General features: G+C 41.9%; 1 protein-coding gene across 6 annotated transcripts in view; it reads left to right on the forward strand.

Moving 5' to 3' along the window:
- Positions 1-27,540, forward strand: part of ralgps2 (Ral GEF with PH domain and SH3 binding motif 2) — a 567,568-nt gene that overhangs the window by 473,514 nt on the left and 66,514 nt on the right. For 5 of the 6 annotated variants that reach the window (XM_072274320.1, XM_072274319.1, XM_072274317.1 and 2 more), the window contains 2 exons: positions 19,347-19,424; positions 22,509-22,614. In XM_072274320.1, the coding sequence (XP_072130421.1) occupies positions 19,347-19,424; positions 22,509-22,614 (184 nt within the window). The remainder of the gene's footprint in view (positions 1-19,346; positions 19,425-22,508; positions 22,615-27,540) is intronic. The other variant, XM_072274321.1, reaches the window with a different exon arrangement.

Here is a 27,540-nt window from a genome sequence, read left to right on the forward strand (position 1 = left end):
CTGAGTACAGGGCTACAGTAGGAAACTTTGTCACATGGTGTGAGCAGAATTATCTGCAGCTTACTGTGAAAAAGACTAAGGAGCTGGTGGTAGACCTGAGGAGAGCTAAGGTACCGGTGACCCCTGTTTCCATCCAGGGGGTCAATGTGAACATGTTGGAGGATTACAAATACCTGGGGATATGAATTGACAATAAACTGGACTGGTCAGAGAACACTGAGGCTGTCTACAAGAAGGGTCAGAGCCGTCTCTATTTCCTGAGAAGACTGAAGTCCTTTAACATCTGCCGGACGATGCTGAGGATGTTCTATGAGCCTGCAATGGCCAGTGCTATCATGTTTGCTGTTGTGTGCTGGGGCAGCAGGCTGAGGGTAGCAGACACCAACAGAATCAACAAACTCATTCGTAAGGCCAGTGATGTTGTGGGGATGGAACTGGACTCTCTGACGGTGGTGTCTGAAAAGAGGATGCTGTCTAAGTTGCATGCCATCTTGGTCAATGTCTCCCATCCACTACATAATGTACTGGTTGGGCACAGGAGTACATTCAGCCAGAGACTCATTCCACCAAGATGCAACACAGAGCGTCAGAGGAAGTCATTCCTGCCTGTGGGCCATCAAACTTTACAACTCCTCCCTTGGAGGGTCAGACACCCTGAGCCAATAGGCTGGTTCTGAACTTATTTCATAATTTACTGGCATAATTTACACATTACTATTTAACTATTTGTGGTTCTACTACTATTTATTATTTATGGTGTAACTGTAACGAAAACCAATTTCCCCCGGGATCAATAAAGTATGACTATGACTATAAGGTCAATCCTTTGTGAAACTGCTGAACGATACCGACTCCTCTCAGTCCTTTGGGTCCTGTACTTCAATAAGTTCTTCACTCCCGTACTACTGCTGGAATAAGGTACATCAACACATCTAGCAAAAATTTCCAGTCCAGCACTATTGTACCTTGCAACAGAACATAACAACTGTTTTAAAAATGAAACTGCGTCATAAGAACAAATACGCAACAGAAATGGAGACACAGATGCATATTCTAGCTGGAAAACTAAAAACTAACTGCGTCATCTGAGGTCTTCCCTTATATACCCGTGGTGCACATGTCATCACGTGACCTCACATCAGCGGGAAAATTACATCAGGTGACCTCCAAAAGACCATTACATCATTCTCACACAAAAAAAATCACAGATCTCCTTGAGGTATGTAACAATATATATGTATGAGTTAGTCCTGACGAAGGGTCTCGGCCTGAAACGTCGACTGTACCTCTTCCAAGAGATGCTGCCTGGCCTGCTGTGTTCACCAGCAACTTTGATGTGTGTTATCTGTAGAAGCCCTTAGGATTCTCCTTCATCTTGTTTGCTAGAGCAACCTCATGCCTTCTTTTAGCCCTCTTGATTTCCTTCTTCAGTGTTCTCTTGCATTTCTTACTTTCCTCAAATACCTTAGTTATTCCTACCTGCCTATACCTGCTATGCACCACCTTTTTCTTAACTAGGCCCTCAATATTTTTCATAAACGAGATTCTCTAAACCCGGTATCATTGCTTTTTTTTCTGACAGGAATATACGAACGTTGTTCTCTCAAAATTTTACTTTTGAAAGCCTCCCACTTACTATCTTTGCTAGAAAACAGCCTGTCCCAAACCACACTTGCCAGATCCTTTCTGATACCATCAAAATTGCTCTTTCCCCAATTTAGAATCGCAACCTAAGGACCAGATGTCATTAGTTCCAGGTTCCCAATCTGAAAAGTATCCTTTCACTTCCACTGTCAGCCTCCTACAATCAAGCCAATTTTATATCCACTTTGCTTACTCACTTTGGATCCCATGTATTTAAACTTCTATGTGCAGCCACCATGAGGTACTTTGTCAAAGGCCTTGCTGACGTCCATGTTAACAAGGACTTCTACCTTGCCTTCATTAATCCTTTTGTCACCTCCTCAAAAAAACTCATTGTGTGACATGATCTTCAATAAACAAAGCCATCTTAACTATCTCTAATCAGTACTTTTTCAAATGCAAATAGATCCTGTCCTTCAGAATTCCTTCCAGTAACTTTCCCACCACTAATGCGAGACTCACTGCCCTGTAGTTCGTTAGCTTATCTTTGCAGCCTTGCTTAAATAAAGGCACAACATTGTTAATCCTCAAAATGGTTTGGCCCCAAATCCTTAAATGAATAGAATGGTTCAATGGAAGTACCAATGGAAGATTTTGTTCCCATCATTTGTTTCAACATTTATATATAGGGAAGCTGAAACAGCCAATATAAAGAAATAGTGCTTGTTAAGCAAAACATTAAAGCTAGGCCTTTTTGAAAGTAACAGAATTTGGATCTCCCTTTTGCAAGCCAATTCTTGATTTAATTCCAGTGTTAATAGATTTTTGATAATCATTAAATTATATGGTGGGGGGAAAGGCTATGGAGTTGGGGCTAATTTTATTCAGGCTTTTAGTCATTCAGCAATGGAAATGGTTCAATCCCATCCTATGTCTAAATAATGCAAAATTGAAAGTTTATTATGAATGCAGTAGGGCATGTAATTAGTAACTTTGTTGTAGATGCAAAATATATAAAACTGAGTAAAGTGAACCAATTAAATTTTGAATCCTTTGCATTTTTGTTTATCTTTAAAAAAATTGCTAGGACATTTGAAAAATGCACAAAATCTTTTATTTTGGAGTATTATATTTCCAACCCGCTCTGTGTTAATTGCTGTAAAATGGCGCCATTAAGTGGTGACTGTTTGCATGCAGCTCCGTTATCCTGCTGGTGAAGGTGCAGTCTCTGGAAAATAATACTGAAGACCTCAGAGGAAGGTTTCTGTATCAGAGGGACATCTCAGACTGCTGTATACTTTGCTTTACGGAAATATGTCTATCCCCGCCATTTTGGATACAGCGCTGTAGCTCGGTGTCTTCATCATTCTCTGCAAAGACAGGACAACTCAGTATCTTCAAGACAGAATGTGAAGTATATTTGATGATTAATTCATCACGTGTGTATAAGCGTGATGGTTCTGTCTCAACCCTGCTCACCTGACTTGGAACATCTAGCAGTCAAATGCCATCCATTTTATTTGCTGCGGGAGTTTTCACCATCATCCAGGTAGTGGTGTACATTCCAACTCGGCAACTGTAGGCATATTCTGGAGGAGCTGAACAACGTAATTAGCAGACACGAAACTGGACCCTGATGCCTTCCTTATCTTTGTAGGAGATTTCAACCAGGCCGACTTGAAAAAGTTTCTGATCAACTACCATCAACAGATGACCTGTAGAATCAGAGGAGCCAACACACTTGACCAGTGTTATACCACCATCAGGAATGCTTACCGTGCCATCCCATGTCCACACTTTGGAAAGTCCGATCACTTGGCTATACTTCTATTTCTAGCTTAGAGACTAAAGACTGCAGTACCAGTGGTAAGAACCAAGATGGTATGGTCAAAGGTGGCAAGAGAGCGCTTACAGGACTGCTTTGAATCAGTGGACTCTGAATAAATATGCCACAGATGTCACTGACTTAATCAAAACCTGTGTAGATGAGTATGTTTCTTCCAGAACATACTGGACATACCCAAATCAAAAGCCATGGGTAAACCAGGAGATTCATAGTCTGCTAAGGGCTAGATCTGTGACATTCAAGACCAGTGATCCAGTACTATGCAAGTCAAGGATGCCTACCGTTTTGTCCCACGACCTCACTTCGGAAAATCAGACCATCAGGCCGTATTCCTCCTGCCGGCTTACAAACAGAAACTGAAGCGGGAGGTCATGGTGTCAAAACTAGTGTCACGTTGGACGGAGGAAACAGATGAGGTCCTTCGTGACTGCTTTGAATCGGTGGACTGGTTAGTATTCAAGGACTCAGCAGCTAACCTCGATGAGTATGCCTCAGCTGTCACGGACTTCATTTGGAAATGCACGGAGGACTGTGTGTCTCGCAAGACGATCCGGGTATTCCCGAACCGGAAACCTTGGATGAATTATGAGGTCAAGTCCCTTTTAAAGGCTAGAGGTGCGGCTTTTAGGTCCGGGGATACCAGTTGCTACATGGAATCCAGGCGTGAACTCTGGAAAGCCATTAAGGGCGCCAAGAGGCAATATCGAGCCAAGTTGGAAGCCCAGGCTAACCAGAGGGATGCCAGTAGACTATGGCAGGGTCTAAATGAGATCACTGGGCACAAAGAAAAGGCTGAGAATATCAATAACTGTGGCGCTTCTCTTCCTGACGAACTTAAGGTATTCTACGCAAGATTCAAACAGAAGAGGAGTGTCCTGCTCCTTCCGGATGAACCGGACCTGGTGGCATCGAGATTCATCGTCACCGAGGAGGACGTTAGAAGGGCCTTCCTGAAGATAAATCCAAGGAAGGTGACGGGCCCAGATGGCGTCCCAGGACGGGTTCTCCGGGCCTGTGCAAGCGAGCTAGCTGGAGTATTTGCTAACATCTTCAACTGCTCCTGGCTTCAGTCTGAGATCCCCTTGTGTTTTAAAAAGGCAACGATAATCCCAGTGCCGAAGAAGAGCAAGGTGGCATGCCTGAATGACTATCGACCTGTGGCTCTGACATCAATTGCTATGAAGTGCTTCGAGAGATTGGTTATGGCACATATCAACCACAGCCTACTGGTCAACCTGGACGCTTTGCAATTTGCCTACCGGAGCAACAGGTCAACGGCAGATGCCATCTCTCTGGCCCTACATTCCTCCTTAAAACACCTGGAGAATAAAGACGCATACGTAAGGCTCCTTTTCATTGACTACAGCTCTGCCTTTAATACCATCATTCCAAATAAACTGATTCCTAAGCTCCGGAACCTGGGCCTTAGCACTCAGATCTGCAGCTGGATCTTCAACTTCCTCACAGACAGGATCCAGGCTGTAAAAATAGGGGACAAGCTCTCCTCCACAATCACTCTGAGCACCGGTGCCCCACAAGGCTGTGTACTCAGCCCCCTGCTATACTCACTGTACACCCATGATTGTATAGCCAAGTTTCCATCAAACTCAATATATAAGTTTGCTGATGACACAACAGTTGTTGGCAGTATCTTGGGTAATAATGAGTTTGAGTACAGAGAGGAAATTAAGAACCTGGTAGCATGGTGCGAAGACAATAACCTATCCCTCAACGTCAGCAAGTCGAAGGAATTGGCTGTTGACTTCAGAAGGGGTAGCGGACCGCACGACCCAATTTACATCAGTGGTGCACAAGTGGAACAGGTCAAAAGCTTTAAGTTCCTCGGGGTCAATATCACAAATGACCTGACTTGGTCCAGCCAAGCAGAGTTCACCACCAAGAAGGCCTACCAGCGCCTTTACTTCCTGAGAAAACTAAAGAAATTTGGCCTGTCCCCTAAAACCCTCACGAATTTTTTATAGATGCACCATAGAAAGCATTCTTCTAGGGTGCATCACAACCTGGTATGGAAGTTGTCCTGTCCAAGACAGAAAGAAGCTGCAGAAGATCATGAACACGGCGCAGCACATCACACAAACCAATCTTCTGTCCTTGGATTCACTTTACACCGCACGCTGTCGGAGCAGTGCTGCCAGGATAATCAAGGACACGACCCACCTAGCCAACACACTTTTCGTCCCTCTTCCCTCCGGGAGAAGGCTCAGGAGCTTGAAGACCTGTACGGCCAGATTTGGGAACAGCTTCTTTCCAACTGTGATAAGACTGCTGAACGGTTCCTGACCCAGATCTGGGCCGTACCCTCCAAATATCCGGACCGGCCTCTCGGTTTTTTTGCACTACCTTACTTTCCATTTTTCTATTTTCTATTTATGATTTATAATTTAAATTTTCAATATTTACTGATTTTTACTATTTTTAATATTTGTAATCCAGAGAGTGGGAAGCGCAGAATCAAATATCGCTGTGATGATTGTGCATTCTAGTATCAATTGTTTGGCTACTATAAAGTATAAAGTATAATCTATGGAAGACTATTTTAACACTGAAATAAACAATTCTGAGGTTAGAGATGGAATCAGATGCATGTCAGCTCTGCCAAGATTTGCAGGTCATTACTTCCTACAAAGCAAAACCTAACAAGCATCATTGCCATACATAACTCTCAGATGACCTCAATGCCTTTTACGCACACTTTAAAAGGAAGAATGAAACTATACCTGTGTGAATCTCTAGCATCTGGTGAACCTGTGATCTCTGTCTCAAAGGCCGACATCAGAACATCTTTCAAGAAGGTAACACTCGCAAGGAGTCAGGCACTGATGGTGTACTGGATAGAGCTCTGAAACCTGTGCCAGCAAACTGGCATGAGTATTCCAGGACATCTTCAATCTCTCACTGCTACATTTGGAGGCTCCCACCTGCTTCAAAAGGGTGACAATTATTCCAGTGCTCAAGAAGCGCAGGGCAAGCTGCCTCAACAACTATCGCTCAGTGGAACTGACATCTTCTGTAATGAAATGCTTTGAGAGGTTGATCATGGCTAAAATCACTCCTGCCTAAGCAAGGAACTGAACCTGCTGCAGTTTCCCTATCACCACAATAAGTCTACAGCGGATGCAATCACACCGACTCTCCACTCAGCCTTGGTTAATCTGGAGAATAGTAATAGTTTATTGACTACATTTCAGCATTCAATACAATCATACCCTCTGTTCTAGTCAAAAAGCTCCAAAGCTTGGGGCTGTATACCTTCTGCTGCAACTGGATCCTTGACTTCCTCATTGGGAGACCACAGTCTGTGTGGATCAAAATAACATTTCCTCCTTGCTGATAATCAACACTGGTGCATCTCAAGGATGTGTACCTGGCCCAGTGCCCTACTCTCTCTACACTCAACTATGTGGCTAGGTACAGTTCAAAAACCATCTATAAATTTGCCAACGTCACAACTGTTGGCAGAATTTCAGATGGTGATGAGGAGGCATACAGGAGCAAATGTGTCACAACAACAACCTTGCACTCATTGTTAGTAAGACCAAACAATTGATCTTCAGGAAGTATAATCAAGGGAACACACACCAGTCCTCATCAAGGGTTTAGAAGTGAAAGGGTGAGCAGTTCAAGTTCATGGTTGTCAACATCTATCCTGGGCTCAACTGGTTGCATTACCACCTGGTATGGAGGAGCCACTGCACAGGATCTGAGAAAGCTGCGGAAAGTTATAAGCTCAGCCAGCTTCTTCTTGAGCACTAGCCTCCCCAGCATCCACGACACCTCTAAAAGGCGGCATCCATCACTAAGGAGCCCATTATCCTGTGAATGCCCTCTCCTCATTGCTACCATCAAGGAGAATTTACAGGAGCATGAAGACTCTCACTTATTCACTTCAGGAACAGCTTCTTCCCCTCTACCATCAGATTTCTGGAGGGACAATGAGCCAATGAACACTAACCCAGTATTTTCCCCTCTGTTTTTGCACTACATATTTAATTTATTTTTATATATACTTACTGTGTTTTATAGTTCTTTGATTACTATGTATTGCAGTGTGCTACTGCAAAACAAATTTCACAACATATGCCACTGATATTAAACCTGATTCCCGATTCGTCTGGTTAGTTGTTTATGTTACATGTGTATATTCCAACAATACTGTCTTCAGTTTCTTATCTCTGCACTGAGCACACTTTCAGATACTGTGCACATATGTCTAAGACACTATATCACAAAGTATGGCTGCACTTCCTCAACTGTTACAGTAACTTTTACTGGGTTGTGTATCATATCTCACTTCAGCCACATTTGAGACTTCTGAAGTTGCTTTTAAGTTGACAGTTTTGTTCTGTTGATTGTCCTCCATCAAGAATTAAGATAACATTTTTAAATTAATTTCAAGTATGCTTCCTGTAGTCAATAGAGTGAAAAAACAAGGGTTTGACCCTGTCAGTTAGAGTTGTGGTAGGGATGTTCCCATATCTAAGCAGAAAATGTGCTGCTTCTCTTTACTGATATAGGACATTGTTATTTCAGGAGGCTTTGGGGACATGGCTGGAAATCCCCAGGCCATTCCCAAAATGCCTTAAAAACAGTGATCACTGTAATTTTCAGTATATTTTAGTTTGAACCTATAAGAGGCCGTGTCTGTTCGATGAAAATCGCGTGCTAGACTCTGGTTCTAGTGAGGACAAATCTGTCTTGTGTAGCATTTGGAGAAAGTATTAGCAGGTACTATAGTGACTATGGTACTAGTGGTCTTTGCATAATACTCAGGAAAAAAGGGTTGCTGGCACCAGCTGTGTTTTCAAATATTTCTTTTTATAGAGATGATATAGTCATAGTAGGCTACAAGTCAAGTTGAATTACTAACTCCAACTTTAAGAAAACAACCAGCTTTTAGGAAGAAGTGTAGCCTTTCAAGCATGTTTGGATAAACATGAGATTCATCTTTAAAGTTTATCACTGAATGTAACCTCATTTCTTCAAAGGCACTCCATTGTGATTGTAGATGGCTTGCTTCCCTTCCCATTTTGCAATGGCTGATGTGCCGTAAAGGAAACAAAGAAACTGTCATACTTGATAAGGGAAACAAGTATTTTTGGAAGGTGGCTGTTCACCTGGTAATCGCTTGCCACAATGGAGCCTAGAATAGGATGTTTTTTTTAGTGGTCTACCCAAAGGGTGGGCCAGCCAGTGGTGTAGTGGCATCAGCACTGGACTTCGAAGTGGATGGTCCTGAGTCCGAATTCAGCTGGATCCCAATCTGGGCAGCAGCAGTATCAGTATCAGTGTGGAATGAAGGGCTAGTCATGTTTTCCTTTTTAAAAATGGAATCCACATTGCAAATTAGAGGGTTGCTCTTTGGTCACTTGGACCTTAAAGATGGTTGATAAGCATTGACCACATAAAACCAGCCATTACAAAAATAAGTTTAAATTAAATTTTCTGAATTGCATGGACTGTTGATTTAAAATTTACCTCTGAATATAATAGCACAGATTTGAAACAATCATTGTTTTCAAAAATTGTCCTAATTTCAAGATTGGGCAATTGGCATTAATAATGTTGTATTTTCTTTTTCCTCTGCATATTTAAGATAATTTCATATGATATCAACGATTAACAGATAATTTGATCATTAAACTTTTCTGGAATTTTCTGTTGTATAGTAGAGCTTGCTGTGGGCAGGACTGTGACCATTCAAGCTCCTTAAAATGATAATTAACTCAATATCCAGCCAGACCAGCTTTTTAGGAAATTGCTTTAAACTTACATTTCTCTGGTAATTTCATGGAACAACTATTTTACTCTGTATTCTTGACACTATGTATTAAATTTCCTGTTCCTTTGTCCATTCATGTTGCTCATTGCTTTCAGAATAATGTTGGAAGAGACTTCATTGGCTATATGTTTGTGCATTTAGAAGAATAAATATAGGAATGGTGTTTGGACCTTCAAGCATGTGCCATCATCTTTCAATAATGATCTCCCTCAACATCAGTTTCTTGCACTATGCCTACTTACTACTACTACTACTACAACATCGACTCAGGCCTAGGGGACCGACGTTGGGCACGATGACGGACTCTCCACTTCTCCCTCTCCCTCATCAGTGTGTTCAGTTCATCTACATTAGCTGCTCCACTGCCTTCTAGGAGCATAGAAACATAGAAAATAGGTGCAGGAGTAGGCCATTTGGCCCTTCGAGCCTGCACCACCATTCATTATGATCATGGCTGATCATCCAACTCAGAACCCCGCCCCAGCCTTCCCTCCATACCCCCTGACCCCCGTAGCCACATCTAACTCCCTCTTAAATATAGCCAATGAACTGGCCTCAACTGTTTCCTGTGGCAGAGAATTCCACAGATTCACCACTGTCTGTGTGAAGAAGTTTTTCCTAATCTCGGTCCTAAAAGGCTTCCCTTCTATCCTCAAACTGTGGCCCCTTGTTCTGGACTTCCCCAACATCGGGAATAATCTTCCTGCATCTAGCCTGTCCAATCCCTTTAGGATCTTATACGTTTCAATCAGATCCCCCCTCAATCTTCTAAATTCCAACGAGTACGAGCCCAGTTCATCCAGTCTCTCTTCATATGAAAGTCCTGCCATCCCAGGAATCAATCTGGTGAACCTTCTTTGTACTCCCTCTATGGCAAGGATGTCTTTCCTCAGATTAGGGGACCAAAACTGCACACAATACTCCAGGTGTGGTCTCACCAAGGCCTTGTACAACTGCAGTAGTACCTCCCTGCTCCTGTACTCGAATCCTCTCGCTATAAATGCCAGCATACCATTCACCTTTTTCACCGCCTGCTGTACCTGCATGCCCACTTTCAATGACTGGTGTATAATGACACCCAGGTCTCGTTGCACCTCCCCTTTTCCTAATCGGCCACCATTCAGATAATAATCTGTTTTCCTATTTTTGCCACCAAAGTGAATAACTTCACATTTATCCACATTAAATTGTATCTGCCATGAACTTGCCCACTCACCCAAACTATCCAAGTCACCCTGCATCCTCTTAGCATCCTCCTCACAGCTAACACTGCCACCCAGCTTCGTGTCATCCGCAAACTTGGAGATGCTGCATTTAATTTCCCCCATCCAAGTCATTAATATATCTTGTAAACAACTGGGGTCCCAGCACTGAGCCTTGCGGTACCCCACTAGTCACCGCCTGCCATTCTGAAAAGGTCCCGTTCATTCCCACTCTTTGCTTTCTGTCTGCTAACCAATTCTCCACCCACACCAATACCTTACCCCCAATACCGTGTGCTTTAAGTTTGCACACTAATCTCCTGTGTGGGACCTTGTCAAAAGCCTTTTGAAAATCCAAATATACCACATCCACTGGTTCTCCCCTATCCACTCTACTAGTTACATCCTCAAAAAATTCTATGAGATTCGTCAGACATGATTTTCCTTTCACAAATCCATGCTGACTTTGTCCGATCATTTCACCGCTCTCCAAATGTGCTGTTATCACATCCTTGATAACTGACTCCAGCAGTTTCCCCACCACCGACGTTAGGCTAACTGGTCTATAATTCCCCGGTTTCTCTCTCCCTCCTTTTTTAAAAAGTGGAGTTACATTAGCCACCCTCCAATCCTCAGGAACTAGTCCAGAATCTAACGAGTTTTGAAAAATTATCACTAATGCATCCACTATTTCTTGGGCTACTTCCTTAAGCACTCTAGGATGCAGACCATCTGGCCCTGGGGATTTATCTGCCTTCAATCCCTTCAATTTACCTAACACCACTTCCCTACTAACATGTATTTCGCTCAGTTCCTCCATCTCACCGACCCTCTGTCCCCTACCATTTCTGGAAGATTATTTATGTCCTCCTTAGTGAAGACAGAACCAAAGTAATTATTCAATTGGTCTGCCATGTCCTTGCTCCCCATAATCAATTCACCTGTTTCTGTCTGTAGGGGACCTACATTTGTCTTTACCAGTCTTTTCCTTTTTACATATCTATAAAAGCTTTTACAGTCCGTTTTTATGTTCCCTGCCAGTTTTCTCTCATAATCTTTTTTCCCCTTCCTAATTAAGCCCTTTGTCCTCCTCTGCTGAACTCTGAATTTCTCCCAGTCCTCAGGTGAGCCACTTTCTCTGGCTAATTTGTATGCTTCTTCCTTGGAATTGATACTATCCCTAATTTCTCTTGTCAGCCACGGGTGCACTACCTTCCTTGATTTATTCTTTTGCCAAACTGGGATGAACAATTGTTGTAGTTTGTCCATGCAACCTTTAAATGCTTGCCATTGCATATCCACCATCAATCAAGTGTCATTTGCCAGTCTATCTTAGCTAATTCACGTCTCATACCTTCAAAGTTACCCCTCTTTAAGTTCAGAACCTTTGTTTCTGAATTAACTATGTCACTCTCCATCTTAATGAAGAATTCCACCATATTATGGTCACTCTTACTCAAGGGGCCTCTCACGACAAGATTGCTAATTAACCCTTCCTCATTGCTCAAGACCCAGTTCAGAATAGTCTGCTCTCTAGTTGGTTCCTCGACATGTTGGTTCAAAAAACCATCCCGCATACATTCCAAGAAATCCTCTTCCTCAGCACCCTTACCAATTTGGTTCACCCAATCTACATGTAGATTGAAGTCACCCATTATAACTGCTGTTCCTTTATTGCACACATTTCTAATTTCCTGTTTAATACCATCTCCGACCTCACTACTACTGTTAGGTGGCCTGTACACAACTCCCACCAGCGTCTTCTGCCCCTTAGTGTTACGCAGCTCTACCCATATCGATTCCACATCTTCCCGGCTTATGTCCTTCCTTTCTATTGCTTTCTATAGCATGTTGACCATAGTCTTGGGAGGGCGCCCAGGGTTCATCCTCCCATGCTTGGGCTCCCATATGATGACTAGGCTGGCAGGTAGCTCAGGGTGGCGTAGATAGTGCCCCGCTAGTTGCAGTCTTTTCGCCTCGATTTTAGTGGTGAGCATTGGTAGGTCGTCATAGAGCTCAATGTTCGTCATGTGCTGTTGCCAATTCACGTCAGGACCATCCGGAGCATTCCTGTATAGCAACCATCTACAGACTTTTGCATAGTCTTGGTGAGTGTCCACGTCTTGGTGAGTGTCCACGTCTTGCATCCGTACGTGAGAATGGACTCTATGACTGCAATGAAGATCCTCTTTTTAAGCCTTCTGGTCAGGTTCGACTTCCAGATTTCCTTCATGTCGTTCATAGCCCTCCACGCCAGCGCCTTCCGTAACTTTATGTCCTTCTCCGAACTCATCATTCTTGACCCGAGGACTTTCTTAATGGTATCATTCTTTACGGTCTTGAGAGTACCTTCATCGCAGTTAAACGCCATGTACTCTGTCTTTTTAGCATTTAGGTGAAGTCCAACTTTATTGCACTCAATTTCCACTTTTATCAGTAGCTGCTGCGCTTCCTATGCCCATATTACCTTAATATTAAAAATCTGTTGATCTCTGTTTTGAAATATCTCAATAACATGCCTCCACAGATCTCCAGAGTAGAGGATTCCAAAAATTATTTGCTTGAGGAAATTACTCTTGCACTCAGTTCTAAATGGCCTACCCAATGCTTTGATCCTGACTGCAAGACCTAGACTTTTCAAATAGGATGAATATATTCCCTTCATTCAACCCGCATAAATAGAGGTTTTATCTGCTCAGCCGCCCCACATACAGCATACACACTGTATGAGAAGTTAAGCAGATGATTCTTTGGAACCAGTGAATCTTCAGTGCATCTCTTCTATGACAAGAATGCAACCAAGGGGTCTAAAAGTACATAGTAAACCAGGTGCTATCTCAGCAAGGCCTGACATAATTATTGCAATTTTCACTAATTTGTACTCGACTCCACTAGAAATAAAGTCCAGCATAATTATTCATTAGAGCTGCAATTTAGCCTCTAATGACTTGCACCCAAATACTTTTTAACATCAATGTTCCCTAATCTTTCACCATTTAGAAATTAATTAGTTTTTACGTTTTGTGCACCAAAAAGAATAACTTCATTTTTTCTATTTGTCATATTTATGTCACTCACTTAGCTCCACTTTAAGCATCTTCCTCCCAAATCTCAATCCCAGCTAATTTTTATCAACAAATGTGGAAATTTTGACACTTGATCATCAGTTCAGCTTAATCATTTGGTGGTGGCGTCCATGGTCTTGCGAGACCATGGATCTGCGCCTGGAAAGTCTTGCTTCAGTCTGTGTTGGTAAAGCAGCGTCTGTTGTGGCTATAGAGGCCCACATGGGAGTGACAATCTCAGCTGCAGCGACTGCACTTAAAGGCACTGTCCTCCAGTGTTGTCTTGGTGCTGTTTTTCCAACAAGTACGGTTTTCTTCAGCAGCAAGCCTCAGCTTCTCTTCTGCTCTTTTTAGACCTCTGCGTAGTTCCAACCTCCAGCGAAAGTGATCGTTTGCAATGTCATCCCACCTCTCGATATAGGTTATATATAAACCATAAGCACCTATCCCTTTCATACCTCACTACTCACAGCCTGCTAACCTAAGGGTTTGTTCATGCTCATTAGTTGCTTTGTCTTGTAACAAATTTCTAATTCACATCAGTTTACTCCAATTCCATGTATTCTAATCTTATTGACCAAATGACCTGATCAAAAGATCTAAATGTACCATATCCACTCTTCCTTATCCATTCTATGTCATTCTCAAAGTAGATTAGATAAAAATAATTTTCCTTTCATAATTCCATGTTGATTCTGCTTAATTCCATGACCATAAGGCATAGGAGGAAATTGGGTCATTTGGCCCATCAATTCTGCTCCTCCATGTCCAAATTATTCCTCTCCACCGCTTTCTCTTGCCTTCTCTCTGTAACCTTTGATACCCAGACTAAACAAGAACCTATCAACGTCTGCTTTAAATATACCCAATATAGCCTCCACAGCATTGAATTCCACAGATTCACTACCCTCTGGCTAAAGGAATTGCTCCTCATCTCTATTCTAAATAGATGTCCCTTTATTCTGAGGCTGTGCCCTTGGATCCTAGACTACCCCAGATATAACTTCTAGTTTAAGATGGTGCTACAGAATACATGTATCAACTCACTGGTAGTTCAAAAGGCAAGAAATTTGACTAATACTAATACTAAAACATTACTACTAACACCATTTCTGAAATAAATTATGGTAAATTATCTCCGCAAACAATGAGAAGGGAGTGAAGGCATGCAAAGGGAGTTTGAGGAATGAGCCATGCTGCTGTGTTGCAGAATTGATATAGATGGAGTGAGCCTTTCAGAGGGAAGAAGTCAAGGTAGAGGAGTTCCGATACCTGTACAACTGGCCCGGGTGCGAACGAGCATGGAAGCTACAGGAAGGATGAGCAACCTAATCTTGGCACCATGGTTCAGGGAGCCATTCAAGAGGGGGAAAGAAGAGAAATATTGTTGTAATTGTGGATAGTCGTCGTTGTGGCTATCCCTCGAGGTCAGGGATGATGGCCTTCGTTCTGTTGATCTACTTAAGGGCTCTCAAGTGGCTTATGAGTCCAATCTTGGCTTTGAAAGTTCTTCTGCATTCAGGACAGGTAGTTCCAGAAGGCAGATCGAGCTTTGGTTGTTGCTGCCTCTCTTTCCATTTTCTTCTCTTTTCTTGGAATTCTGCACATCTGTTGGCTTCGAAAGTTGCTGTTCCTTCTTGGATGATGGCTTGCCAGAGTTTCCTGTCCTTGGCATTGATTTCCCAATTGTTGATGTCGATGTTACATTTCTTCATGTTAGCTTTTAAGACATCTTTGAATCTCTTCTGTTGTCTGCCTCTTTTACGTTTGCCACCTTTAAGCTGGGAGTAGAAGATTTGTTTCAGAGACGTTCGTCTTTCATCCGAACAACGTGACCACTCTATCTTAGTTGGTTCTTGATGACGTAGGCTTCAATGTTTGTTGTTTTTGCTTCATTGGTTCTTCTATCTTCCCAGCTGATATTTAAGATGTTTCAAAGACAGTATTGATGGAACTTTTCAAGTGCCTTCAGATGTCGTCAGTATGTTGTCCAGGTTTCTGATGCATACAGGAGCGTTGGGATTACCACTGCTTTGTACACTAATATTTTGGTGTCTATTCGGATGTCACGATCATGAAAGACTCTTGTTCGGAGACATCCAAAAGCTGTTCCAGTGCATTTAAGACGATGTTGGATCTTGTCATTAAGGTCAACATTGGAGGAGAGGTGACTTCCAAGATACGGAAAGTGGTCCACGTTTTCCAGGGTTGTTTCGCCAAGTTGAATTGATGGTTCTATCCAATTTGTCTCAGTTGGTGATGGTTGATAGATGATCTGAGTCTTCTTGGAATTGATGGTAAGTCCAAGTTTCGTGTATGCACGGTTGAAGGTAGTCAGAATCTGTTGTAGGTGGTTTTCTGAAAGAGCTGCAACACTGTTGGAATGTCTGCGTATTGGAACTCGATGAAGGAACTCGCGGATATCTTCGTTTTGGACGAGACTGGCAAGATTGAAAAGTCTGCCATCTGTTCTGTAGACAATTTCAATTCCTGGGGGTAGGTCGTCATTGATAACGTGGATGATTGTCGCAATGAAGATAGTGAACAAAGTTGGAGCAATCACACATCCCTGTTTTACTCCTGATCTAACTTGAAATGGCTCACAGTTACTGTTGCTGACCATGACTGTGGCAAGCATGCCATCGTGGAGGAGTCTCAGGATTTGAACGTACTTTTCAGTGCAAATTGGCACAGTCAACAAGATGACAGTGTTAAATGTGTGGTTCAAAGATTAGTGTTGAAGAAGTAGGTTTGAATTTGTGGAACATTCACACCAGTAATAGGCAAAGAGGGAGGAGATAAGGAAAGATGTGACAGGCTCCACCTGAGCCAAGTTAGGACCAGAGTCCCGGTGAATCACATAACTAGGGCTGTGGATAAGGCTTTGAACTAAATTAGGGGATTGGGTTCAACGGATTGGAAAAATATAGATAAAGTTAAAGAGAGAAGAAGAGCAGAGAATAGATAACTGAAATATCCAGAATTAAAAGAAGACAGAAAGATTAGAAAATAGTAAGAATTTAACTTCAGGCTACATGGAGACAAATTTGAGAAAGAGATGGTAAGTACAGGACTTAATGTGTTATGTTTGAATAGATGCAGAATTTGAAACAAGGTAGATGAGCTTATGGCACAGTTAGAAATTGGCAGGTACAATGTTGTGAGCATCATAGAAATGTGGCTAAAAGAAGATTACAATCGGGATCTAAGCAGTTAAGGATACAAAACCTATCAAAAAGACAAGCAGATGGACAGAGAGGGTGGGTTGGCTGTTTTGGTATATATAATGAAACCATATCCTTAGCAAGAAGTGATGTAGGATGAAGCATTCTTGTGGTTAGAGTTAAGAAGCTGCAAAGGTAAAAAGACCCTGATGGGAATTTTCGTATATACAAACTCTGAGCAGTAGCTAGGATGTGGCATTAAACTACAATCAGAAATCAAAAAGGCTTGTATAAAACACAATGTTATAATGGTAATGGGGAACTTCAATAAGAAGGTAGGCTGGGAAAATTAAGTTGGCACTGTATCTCTAGAGAAGGAATGAAGACATTCCCCAGTGGTTGAGCCCACTGGGGAAAAGGCAATTCTCTGCAATGAGACAGATCTGATTAGGTAAAGGAACCCTTAGGAGCAAGTTATAATGTAATAGAATTCACCCTACAATTTTGAGAGGGAGAAGCTAAAATCAAACGTAGCAGCATTACAGTTGAGTAAGGGTAGCTACAGAAGCATGAGAGAGGATCTGGTTAAAGTAGACAGAAAGAGAACTCTAGCAGGGAGGATGGTAGAGCAGCAATGGCAGGAGTTTCTGGGAGTAATTCAGAAGATGCAGGATCATTTCATCCTGAGAAGAAGCAGCATTCAAAAAGAAAGGTGAAGCAAAGGTGGCTGACAAGAGAAGTCAAGGACAGCAGAAAAGCAATAGAGGGAGCATACAATATGGTGAAAGCTAGCAGAAAGCTAGAGGATTGGGAATCTTATTAAAAACATCAAAAGACAACTAAAAGTAATAAGAAAAGAAATAAAATAAGCTAGTTAGTAACATAAAAGAGGATACTAAAAAGTATTTTCAGATATAAAAATAGTAAATGAGAAGCAAAGGAAGACATTGGACCACAGGAAGATGACACTGAAAAAGTAGTAATAAGGAACAAAGAAATGGCAGACGAACTGGTTAAGTACTTTGTGTCAGTCTTCACTGTGGGTACATGTCAGAACTTTGAAAGTGTCAGGGGCAGAAGTGAGTGTAGTCACTGTCACTAAGGAGAAGGTGATTTGAAAGCTGAAAAGTCTGAAGGTGGATAAGTCACCTGGCCAACATGGACTATACCACAGGGTTCTGAAAAAGGTATGAAGAGATTGTGGATGCACTAATAGTGATCTTCCAGGGATCACTAGAGTCAATAATAGTTCCAGGGGATTGGTAAATTACAAGTGTCACTCTACTCTTTAAGAGGGAGAAAGACAAATAATGAATTATTGGCTGTTTAGCCTGACTTCAGTGGTTGTGTATGCAGTGCCTATTGCGAAGTTTTTGAATGCTCATTCAACATCCAACACGTACCCAGTTACATCAGGTGTACAATACCAGATAGAAGATGCATGATGAGGGAAAATTGGAATCCACTGAGTGTTTGTCATTTAATAGTACATGTGATCCTAAACCCCATTGTTCTTACTTCAGTTAACACACACAAAATGCTGGAGGAACTCAGCAGGCTAGGCAGCATCTATGGAAAAGTACAGTTGATGTTTCGGGCCAAGACTCTTTGGCAAGACTGGAGAGAAAAAGCTGAGGAGTAGGTTTAAAAGATGGGAGGAGGGGAGAGAGAAATACAAGGTGATAGGTGAAACCTGAAGGGGGAGGGATGAAGTAAAGAGCTGGGAAGATGATTGGCGAAAGAGATACAGGGCTGGAAAAGGGGGAGTCTGATAGAAGAGGACAGAAAGCCATGGAAGAAAGAAAAGGGGGAGAAACACTTGATGGAGGCGATGGGAAGGCAACAAGATAATGTGAGAGAGGGAAAAAGGGATGGGGAATGGTGAAGGAGGGGGAATGGTAGAGGAGGGGGAGTGGTCTCCCTTGTCCATTCATCCCTCCCCACTGATCTCCTTCCTGGCATTTATCCTTGAGAGTGGAACAAGTACTATACCTGCCTCCTACCTCCTCCCTCACTACCATTCAGGGCCCCAAACAGTCCTTCCAGGTAAGATGACATTTCACCTGAAAGTCTGTTGTCCAATGCTCCCGGTGTGGCCTCCTGTCTATCAGTGGGACCCGACATAGATTAGGAGACTGCTTTGCTGAGCACCAGAAAAAGTGGGATCTCCCAGTGGCCACCCATTTCAATTCCACTTCCCATTCCCATTCAGATATGTCTATGCATGGCCTCCTCCACTGTTTTGATGAGGCCACACTTGGGTTGGAGGAACATCCTGGGTAGCCTCCAACCTGATGCCATGAACATCAATTTCTCGAACTTCTGGTATTTCCCCCATTCTCCATTCCCTTTTCCCTCTCTCACCTTATCTTGTTGCCTGCCCATCGCTTCCCTCTCCCCACCTTTTAAACCTACTCCTCAGATTTTCTTCTCCAGTCCTGCCAAAGAGTCTCGGCCTGAAATGTCAACTACTCTTTTCCATAGATGCTGCCTGGCCTCCTGAGTTCCTCCAGCATTTTGTGTACGTGGCTTGGACTTGCAGCACCTGCGGAATTTCTCCAGTTTGTGATTGTCTTACTTCAGTTGTTTAATTTATTTAATAGTGCCACAATACCTTGATAATTATAAATACATACAATCTTTCTGCATATTGTTTTTTTTTAAAACTACAATAAAATTCTGCAGGAACCGTTTCTATTATTCTCTTTGTCCAGTGCCACGAGTTGGGAGGAATAGCTCTCGAAGGCACATGAAAACCAACAGGTAATAATCTCTTTCTAAGAGGAATTCACGTGGCTCATTTCCCTTCTGTCCGAAGTATAATCAGGGTGGTGAAACTAAAATGGATCAATGAATTTGCTTCCTCTCCTTTGAATCAACTGACCAACATGGTGGTGGATTTTGAAATTTGGATTGCCTTTCTGTCTCTGGGTGTTTGATTCAGTTTCTTTCTGATGTCAAAGTACTGAGTGTATTACTGTGTTGTACATCCTGATAATGTTTCTTGTTCTGAATAATAAGAATTTTACCATGACAGCACCACAGAAGAATTCAACAATGTTCTTACTAGGAGTAATTTAATGCATGTTAGCTGTTATGATGTGTCCTTTGATAATCAAACTTTTTTTTAAATGAGGAATACAAAACATTTCTATGCTCGCTCTTGTGGCAATTTGTGGTCACATTTGCAAATTTGCTAAAAAGAATCTAAATTTCATTTTGTGAAATGTCAACAGATATATACATATTTACTTGGGCTACATCCACAATAGACAGGATAATTTTGCAAATGCTGGTTTCGCGTAAAAATGATAGGCGTCCACACCAGGCGTTTTTGAAAATACCTCCGTCCTCATTAAAACAGGTATTTGGGTGAATCTCCTCCTACTGGGCATGCGCAGGACACATCTACAGAAAACAAGTGAAGAGAAAACGGTATACTTGGTGGCGTTTGTCCAGTTACAGACTAGAAAAACTTAAAGGGAAATTGCCAAACGATGGACATCTGTTGGCTCTCGCGCAGGAGGACTTAAAACTGAAAAAACAAATACTGGAGCATATGGAGGAAACCAACAGGGAGTTCATGGACAGTATGACCCGGCTGACGATGAACATTGAAAAACTAACTAACTCTGTTGCAGAGGGATTTGCGATGCTGAGGAATATGATGGCTCCCCCTCAGTACTTTTCACCGCCACAATACCAGCCTCGTAGCCACTACAATAGCTATACATACAGACACACAGACTCCCGGGTGACCCCACCAACATATTCCCCACTCCCACAGAGGGGTCACCCTGGAAATATTTCCTACAGCCATAGTCTCTTCACCGATGAAAGGGACGACAGGTATTTTAAAACCTCCAATTACCCCGTACACACTCCAACACCCAACCGGCATTTTCAGATTTAAACACTTTGGACAGCGTTTTAGAAAAGCTCCATTTTCAGGGGAGGAAAATGCCGTTTCAGTGTGGACGGAGGGTCAAAAGGAAGAGAAAAAGCTTTGGTTACGGATTTATCCCGTCTAGTGTGGACGTAGCCTTGCACTTAACTGTGCACTTTCCAGCAGAGATCAGTTGAATAGGAACAGCACCTGTTTCATTGACTGCTGATAAGGTGATAAATGTATTCCTAGCTCCTTTAGTAGTTAATTTAGTAAAAACAATGAATTGATAATGCTGCTTTGTGCTACCCACAGATCTTTGATTTATTTATTGTCGAGCTCTTAATCCTGAGTTCAGACATGCATAGGTGCAAAGTCACCTTGAAAATACTCATGCAGTCAGACTACCTGCTGCTCTGGGAATGCAGGTGCAAAGTACTGGTCTCCACTGATGTTTCTGCAGTAATAAAATGATAATCTTATTGCTGCATAGTTCAATGTTGAGTGAACCAGTGAGAGAGTGTACAGCATTTGCCTGTGAGTGGTGATGTTGTACCAGATGGGACAAGGAGTTGATAGGATAAGTTTTCATAAGCACAGTACTTCTTGTTTAAGGAACTTCAAGTCAAATGAATGCATATATACATTCTTCCTGGAATATAATTGGAACAGGAATCAAAGATGACAGGCTTTTCCTTAGTTTTGGATTCTGAATCACAATGTACTTTTCCTGCTCAAATCAATTGCTTCAGCACAACCTGTGAACTCAGAATGAATTCTCATGGGTTTGTGTAAACCAAGTGCATATACTGTAGTACCCAGTTTAGTACTCAGGATATGTTACCATGAAACATAGTACTAATACAGAGCAAGAGAGAGATAAGGATGCAAAAGGAAGGAATGGAGTGGGGGAGGGAGGGATGGTGATGGAGGAGCTGCCGTTACAGGATCTTGGTGCAAACACTTGCCCTTCTTACTATGGACTGAGCTACTGAGGCAATGTGCAGAGACTGGCTCTGTGAGCTATTGTTGAGCAGGCTGGGGCAAGTAGTGTAATGAGTGTAGGCTATTCCCGCATCTGCCTGTAAGGAGTTTGTACGTTCTCCCTGTGACGGTATGGGTTTCTTACAGGTGCTTCAGTTTCCTCCCACAGTCCAAAGACCTAACAGTTGGTAGGTTAATTGATTGTAGCAAATTCCCCCATGATTAGGCTGGGGTTAAATTAAGGGATTGCTGGGACTTGAAGGCCCGGAAGCGCCAATTCCATGCTGTATCTCAATAAATGCAATAAATAAAACAGTCCCTGCGCTCAAGAGAGCATGGACAGAATTAGAAAGGAAGAAAATTGCTATTGGAATAAATTAGTTTTCATTTAAAAGTGATTCTAACATCCAGGTAATCAAGCTGTCACATAACTGTTCTAACATGATTCATAATTTACCTTTTTTGAAGGGAACATTTCTGGGAAGTGCCTGAGATTAATTTAGATATGTCTATTTCACATAAAGTCATCATTACTCCATTATTTGTTGTTCAGGATTAATAGGCTCCTGATGTTGCAACATAGCTTCGGTTGATTCCATTACATATAAATTTATTGGAAATTGTTTTATGTAATGGTGCTGTCTAAAAGTCATTTGAAAATATATACTGTAAGGTGAAGCATGAAACACAAGTCTCAAGATTGTTCGGTAATTTTTAACAATTGTGATGCAGTGTCTGCTCTGATTTAATCAAGCAAATAATTTGAAATGTCAATGGTGAAATTTAAATACAAATCAAATTTTGAGTATGTGGTTGGAGCTCTGAACTATATTGAAAAACAGCTTTCTGGCTTTTACATGTTAAGAAAAAATTGGGTCAAGATACCCTTCAAGTTGAAATGTATTGAACATCCTTGACCCATTTTGATTTGTTGCATTGTATCAATGCTCATCACGTTACCTTTTTCTTATTCCCAGTTCTGTGGAATCTGAAGAGCTGGCAGTGAACTTCTTCCCGGGATGTGTCACAATTCAAGGAGTTTTGAGAAGGAAAACACTACTGAAAGAAGGAAAAAAGCCTACGGTGGGTAAAGATTTTCAATAACATTGTTAACAGAAGATAGCACTGATGTTTAAGTTTTGTAACAAAGTATATGATATACAAGAGATGCATTATGTTACAGGTTATTCTATATATTTTCTCCATTTTTACATTATTAAAGCCCAATATGTAAATGTATCTTTGTCTAGGAATTCCAACAAGACTTAAGTTTGTCCCATGGTCATTATTTGATCTAGATTAGGATGAATATAGAACATGGATATATTTATAAGTGAACAAGAGAACATCTGCAGATACTAGAAATTCAAGCAACACACACAAAGTGCTGGACGAACTCAGTAGGCCAGGCAGCATCGATGGAAAGGAGTACAGTTGACGTTACGGGCTGAGACCCTTCAGCGGGTCTGTATATATTTATAAACAAATGGGCTTGTGCATTGAAGGTTAAATATATTTGATGAGATGAGGACGATTGCCATTTTCATGTTGGAAATTTGCTGAAGTGACTATTCAAATAAATGGCCTTCTTCAATATTTAACAAGCTAATTGTGGCCCCATTTTCAGAGAGTGACCCATAAGAACCATTAGTTTAAATCTCGGTCTCAGCTAAAAATATATGAAAAAAAATGTGTGTACCCAATGTAGGTACTAGAAGCTTCATCCTGTTTAATTGTTTCTTTACCATTCACAACTAGATGTGATAGGACTGCAAATTGTCAATCTGATACATTGGTTGTGAGCTTGGTCTTATTCATGCTACTTAGCATACATGTGGTGGTCCAGCTTCATTAGGTTGGTATTTTTATTTTTAGATCTGCCTAGTGCTGTTCCTAGCATGTCCTTCTGCACTCTACATTAAACATAGCTTGATAGTAATGGTAGAGTGAGGGACATGCCAGGCCATGAAGTCACAGATTATGAATCATATGCATTTCTGTTGCTGCTGTTAGTTCACAGTACCTCATGAATACCTAGTTTCGACCTCCAAAGACTGTTTTGAAATTATCTTATTTAGCACATTTATCATGCCTTATAATATTTTGCAATAAAATGGGGCTTTATGTCAATATCACGGACAGATGTAACTGTGGCAGGTAAGTCACCTCTGTGCTTTCCACATCTTTTCATCATTTGGAAGGTATAAATTATAAGTGTGACCGAATTCTGTACTAGCCTGGAAGAACATGATTCCAGCAACACTGCAAGATAAATACTATATATAAAAGCATCTGCTTGATCACAACCTATTTACCACTCTAAACACTCAGTGCCTCCTCCATAATCAACAGGTGGCTGCTATGTGAATTACAAAGTGCACTAAGTCCATTTGGTAATTTTTTTTTCAGCAGACCCTCCCTGAGCCAAAATTATCAGGGAATGTATGGGAATTTATTATTTTTAAATTCTGACCCAAACCTTTCTCCAGTACTTGGAAATATATTGTTACGTTTTCACCATTTTGAGTTAAAATCCAAGAACTCCTGACCTCATTTTATGAGGATAATCATCACAAGGATTGAAGCAGCTCAAGGTGCCTCACTGGCACCACCTCAACAAAAATTGAGAGTGGACATTAAAAGCTGTCCTTGTCAATGCAGCCCACTCATGTGGATACACTTGACACAAAATTTTGCCTGTTTATTTTCTTCTTTCCTTGATGGGAATAGCTAAATAAATATTTGCAGGAGAGCACTAGGAATGTTCAGCACATTATTACATAAACACTGTAACCAAATAATTACAGACATTACAAATATTATGCAAGGGAATTAACCCCTTTTAAATAAAGACTATCATTTCTCCTGCTGTAAAATCTTCCAGGAAAAAAGCTGTCTTAGACTATTTCCCTTGGCCACTACTGTTATTAACTCCACACTCAGCAGAAAGCTGCTCTGCCAACTTTAACACCTGTTACTTCACAACTCCACGGGGATCACTACTGCCAAGCATTTTTCCACTTACGGTTGTCAACTTGAGAATGTGCGTGTTGTAAAACTGATACATCTGGGTCTGTTTAAAAAAAACTTCCATAATTAATCCTCAATTTAATATTAAGTATTTACACTCCCCTTCTTCGCAAAATTAAAGGTAGATAATTTTAAGTCATCCATCAGAGAAATCAAAGAAGGACTTAGGCCAGGGGTGTCAAAGCGAAGGGATCCAATCCGGCTTGCGAAGGGGTCCAATCCGGCCCACGGGATGATTTGGGGTGGGGAAAAAAGTATATTCACGACCATTTATTATGTATCTGTACGGCAGCCGCTCTCTCTCCCACCGCTGTCTGTGCCGCCTGCTGCGCCGGCAGCTTGTTGTGTGTACTTAGAAAACAACAGGCAGCAGTCAACCACCCGCTGTGCACAAGCACCTACCACCCTGCACTGAAGACAAGTAGGGCCCCACTTACGTCGTCAGACACAGTATATATATACACACACACACACACACACACACACACACACAGAGTACTCAGGTAAGGAACACCTGTAGCAAGGCTGAGACTGTTTGCTGCTGTGGTTCAAAATGCTTTCCAAGAAAAGAAAAGTTGACTTCGAAGGTCAGATATTCAACGATAATTGGAAAGATCGTTTTTTCTTCTGTGAGGTCAACAGCAAACCTGTGTGTCTGATATGCTCGCAACAAGTGGCTATGGCAAAAGAGTACAATATCAAATGACACTATGAGACGTTACATGCAGAAAAATATGACAAGTATGCAGGACAACTCAGAATGCAAAAGATAAACGAGCTTGAAGCAGCTCTGAAAAAAACAGCAATCAGTTTTCACCAAAAGTCGAGAGACTCATGATGGAGCTGTCAAGGCCAGCTATACTATTGCCAACAAAATAGCAGCTGCGTCGAAGCCATACTCAGAGGGGGAATTCATCAAAGCATGCATGCTGACGGTGGCTGAGCTGGTGTGCCCTGAGAAGACACAGGCTTTTGGTAATATCAGCTTGTCAAGAAATACTGTGGCAGAGAGAATCGGGAGATTTGAACAGTCAACTAAAAGACAAAGTGAAGTCATTTATTGCCTTCTCTATTGCAATTGATGAGAGCACTGACGTGACTGATGTAGCTCAAATGGGAATATTTATTTGTGGTGTTGATGCATCTTTGACCGTCACCGAGGAGTTTGTGGAGATGGTGCCCATGACAAACACCACAATGGCAAACGACGTTTTCTCCAGCCTTGTTGAGGCCTTGGACAGACTGGGGGTTGACTGGAGTCACGCTGTCAGCATGGCAACAGATGGCGCACCGTCCATGTTCGAGGAAAAAGGTAGGTATTGTTGCGAAACTCAGAGAGAAAGTTCAGACAGAGAATTCAGAGCAGGAATTCTGGAATTTTCATTGTATTATACACCAAGAGGCACCAAGAGCCTGAAAATGGACAATGTCATGGATGTAGTAATCAAAACGGTTAATTTTATTAGAACCAAGGGACTCAACCTTCAGCAATTTGACACTCTTTTGTCCAAAAGTAATATTGGACATGGCCTACCCTACCACACTGAAGTCCGCTGGTTGAGCAGAGGAGTTGTGCTCAAATGTTTTTTCAATTACGTGCAGAAATTGGACTATTCATGAACGAGAAAGGGAAGCCAGTGGCAGAGTTGGATGACCCAGACTGGCTTCATGATCTTGCATTTTTGGTGGATATAACAGAGCACTTAAATGTGCTTAATGTTAACATGCAAGACCGCAGCAAACTTGTTACGGAATACTACGACAGCATTCGTGCCTTTCAAATTAAATTAGGCCTGTGGGAGATGCAGCTATCCTGGAGCAACACAGCTCATTTCCCCTCTTTGCAATCTGTGTGTGTCGCTCATGGGAATAATGACAGCATGGACAGGTACAAGGACAAAATATCACGGCTGAAAAGTGAGTTTCAGAATCGTTTCCAAGTCTACAAGTGTAAAAAGTGTAAAAAGTGTAAAAAATACTTAAGGAAATCAGGAGGGCTAAAAGACGACATGAGGTTGCCTTGGCAGTCAAAGTGAAGGATAATCCAAAGAGCTTTTACAGGTATATTAAGAGTATTACATACCCCGTAACTGGGTTGCCAAGCCAGCAGAATGGACCACTCGTTGGAGTCTGGTTTACTAGAAACTAATAAAGTTTTATTAAAGAAATAAGTAACACAGTACTCTAATCGTAAGGATATATATGCAACAGATTAGCAATGATAAAACACACACGTACACAGAACTAGGGTAATAGGAATCAACCAAGCTCTATCGCAGTCTAGGAGTAAAATGATCAGTCTCAAGTGACGCAGAGTTCAGTTCAGCTTAGTACAGTTCGCAGTAATCGCTGTTGTGCCATTGGAGAGAGAGAGAGATGCAAATTTGATTCAGGCAGACCTTTGATGTTCACAGGTGGTTTCGGGCGGACCCTTTTATGTCTTCTATCCCGCTGTGGTCACCGACTGTGACCCCTCTGTTCCGAATACGACCGTTCTTCCGCGGTGAACCCGGCACCCAGGCAAGGGCGGACACACACACCAAGTTCCCACCAATCGTACCTTTGCACCCTGTGCTTCTATGGTCGGTTCCCGCGAACTGGACCTCCAAACTCTCACCAACTTGTGGGGGCACACGGCTCTTCCAGGGTCTCGTTATCTCGTGATCTTGTGGTGTCTGTCATGCCTTAGTGAACCTGTTCTTTTTATCCCCCTACTGGGGTATCGCCTGTCCATCAAACTTCAAACAGTTCAGGTTCAAAGTAACTGGTCTGTCAATATTCTGAATTGTGTTTCTTTTCCGTTATCTCTCTTTCCTCTCTCATTAACATTTTGAACATTTCTCCATTGTCTCCCTTATCTCTCTCATCAGCATCAATCGTCTGATAACTTGGTTTGGCGACACAAGAGTAAAAGGATTGTAAAGGATAAAATTGGTCCTCTTGAAGATTAGAGTGGTCAACTATGTGCGGAACCAAAAG

The sequence above is a fragment of the Mobula birostris genome, chromosome 12 (genome assembly GCF_030028105.1).
Source record: "Mobula birostris isolate sMobBir1 chromosome 12, sMobBir1.hap1, whole genome shotgun sequence".
In the NCBI taxonomy this organism is placed as follows: domain Eukaryota; kingdom Metazoa; phylum Chordata; class Chondrichthyes; order Myliobatiformes; family Myliobatidae; genus Mobula; species Mobula birostris.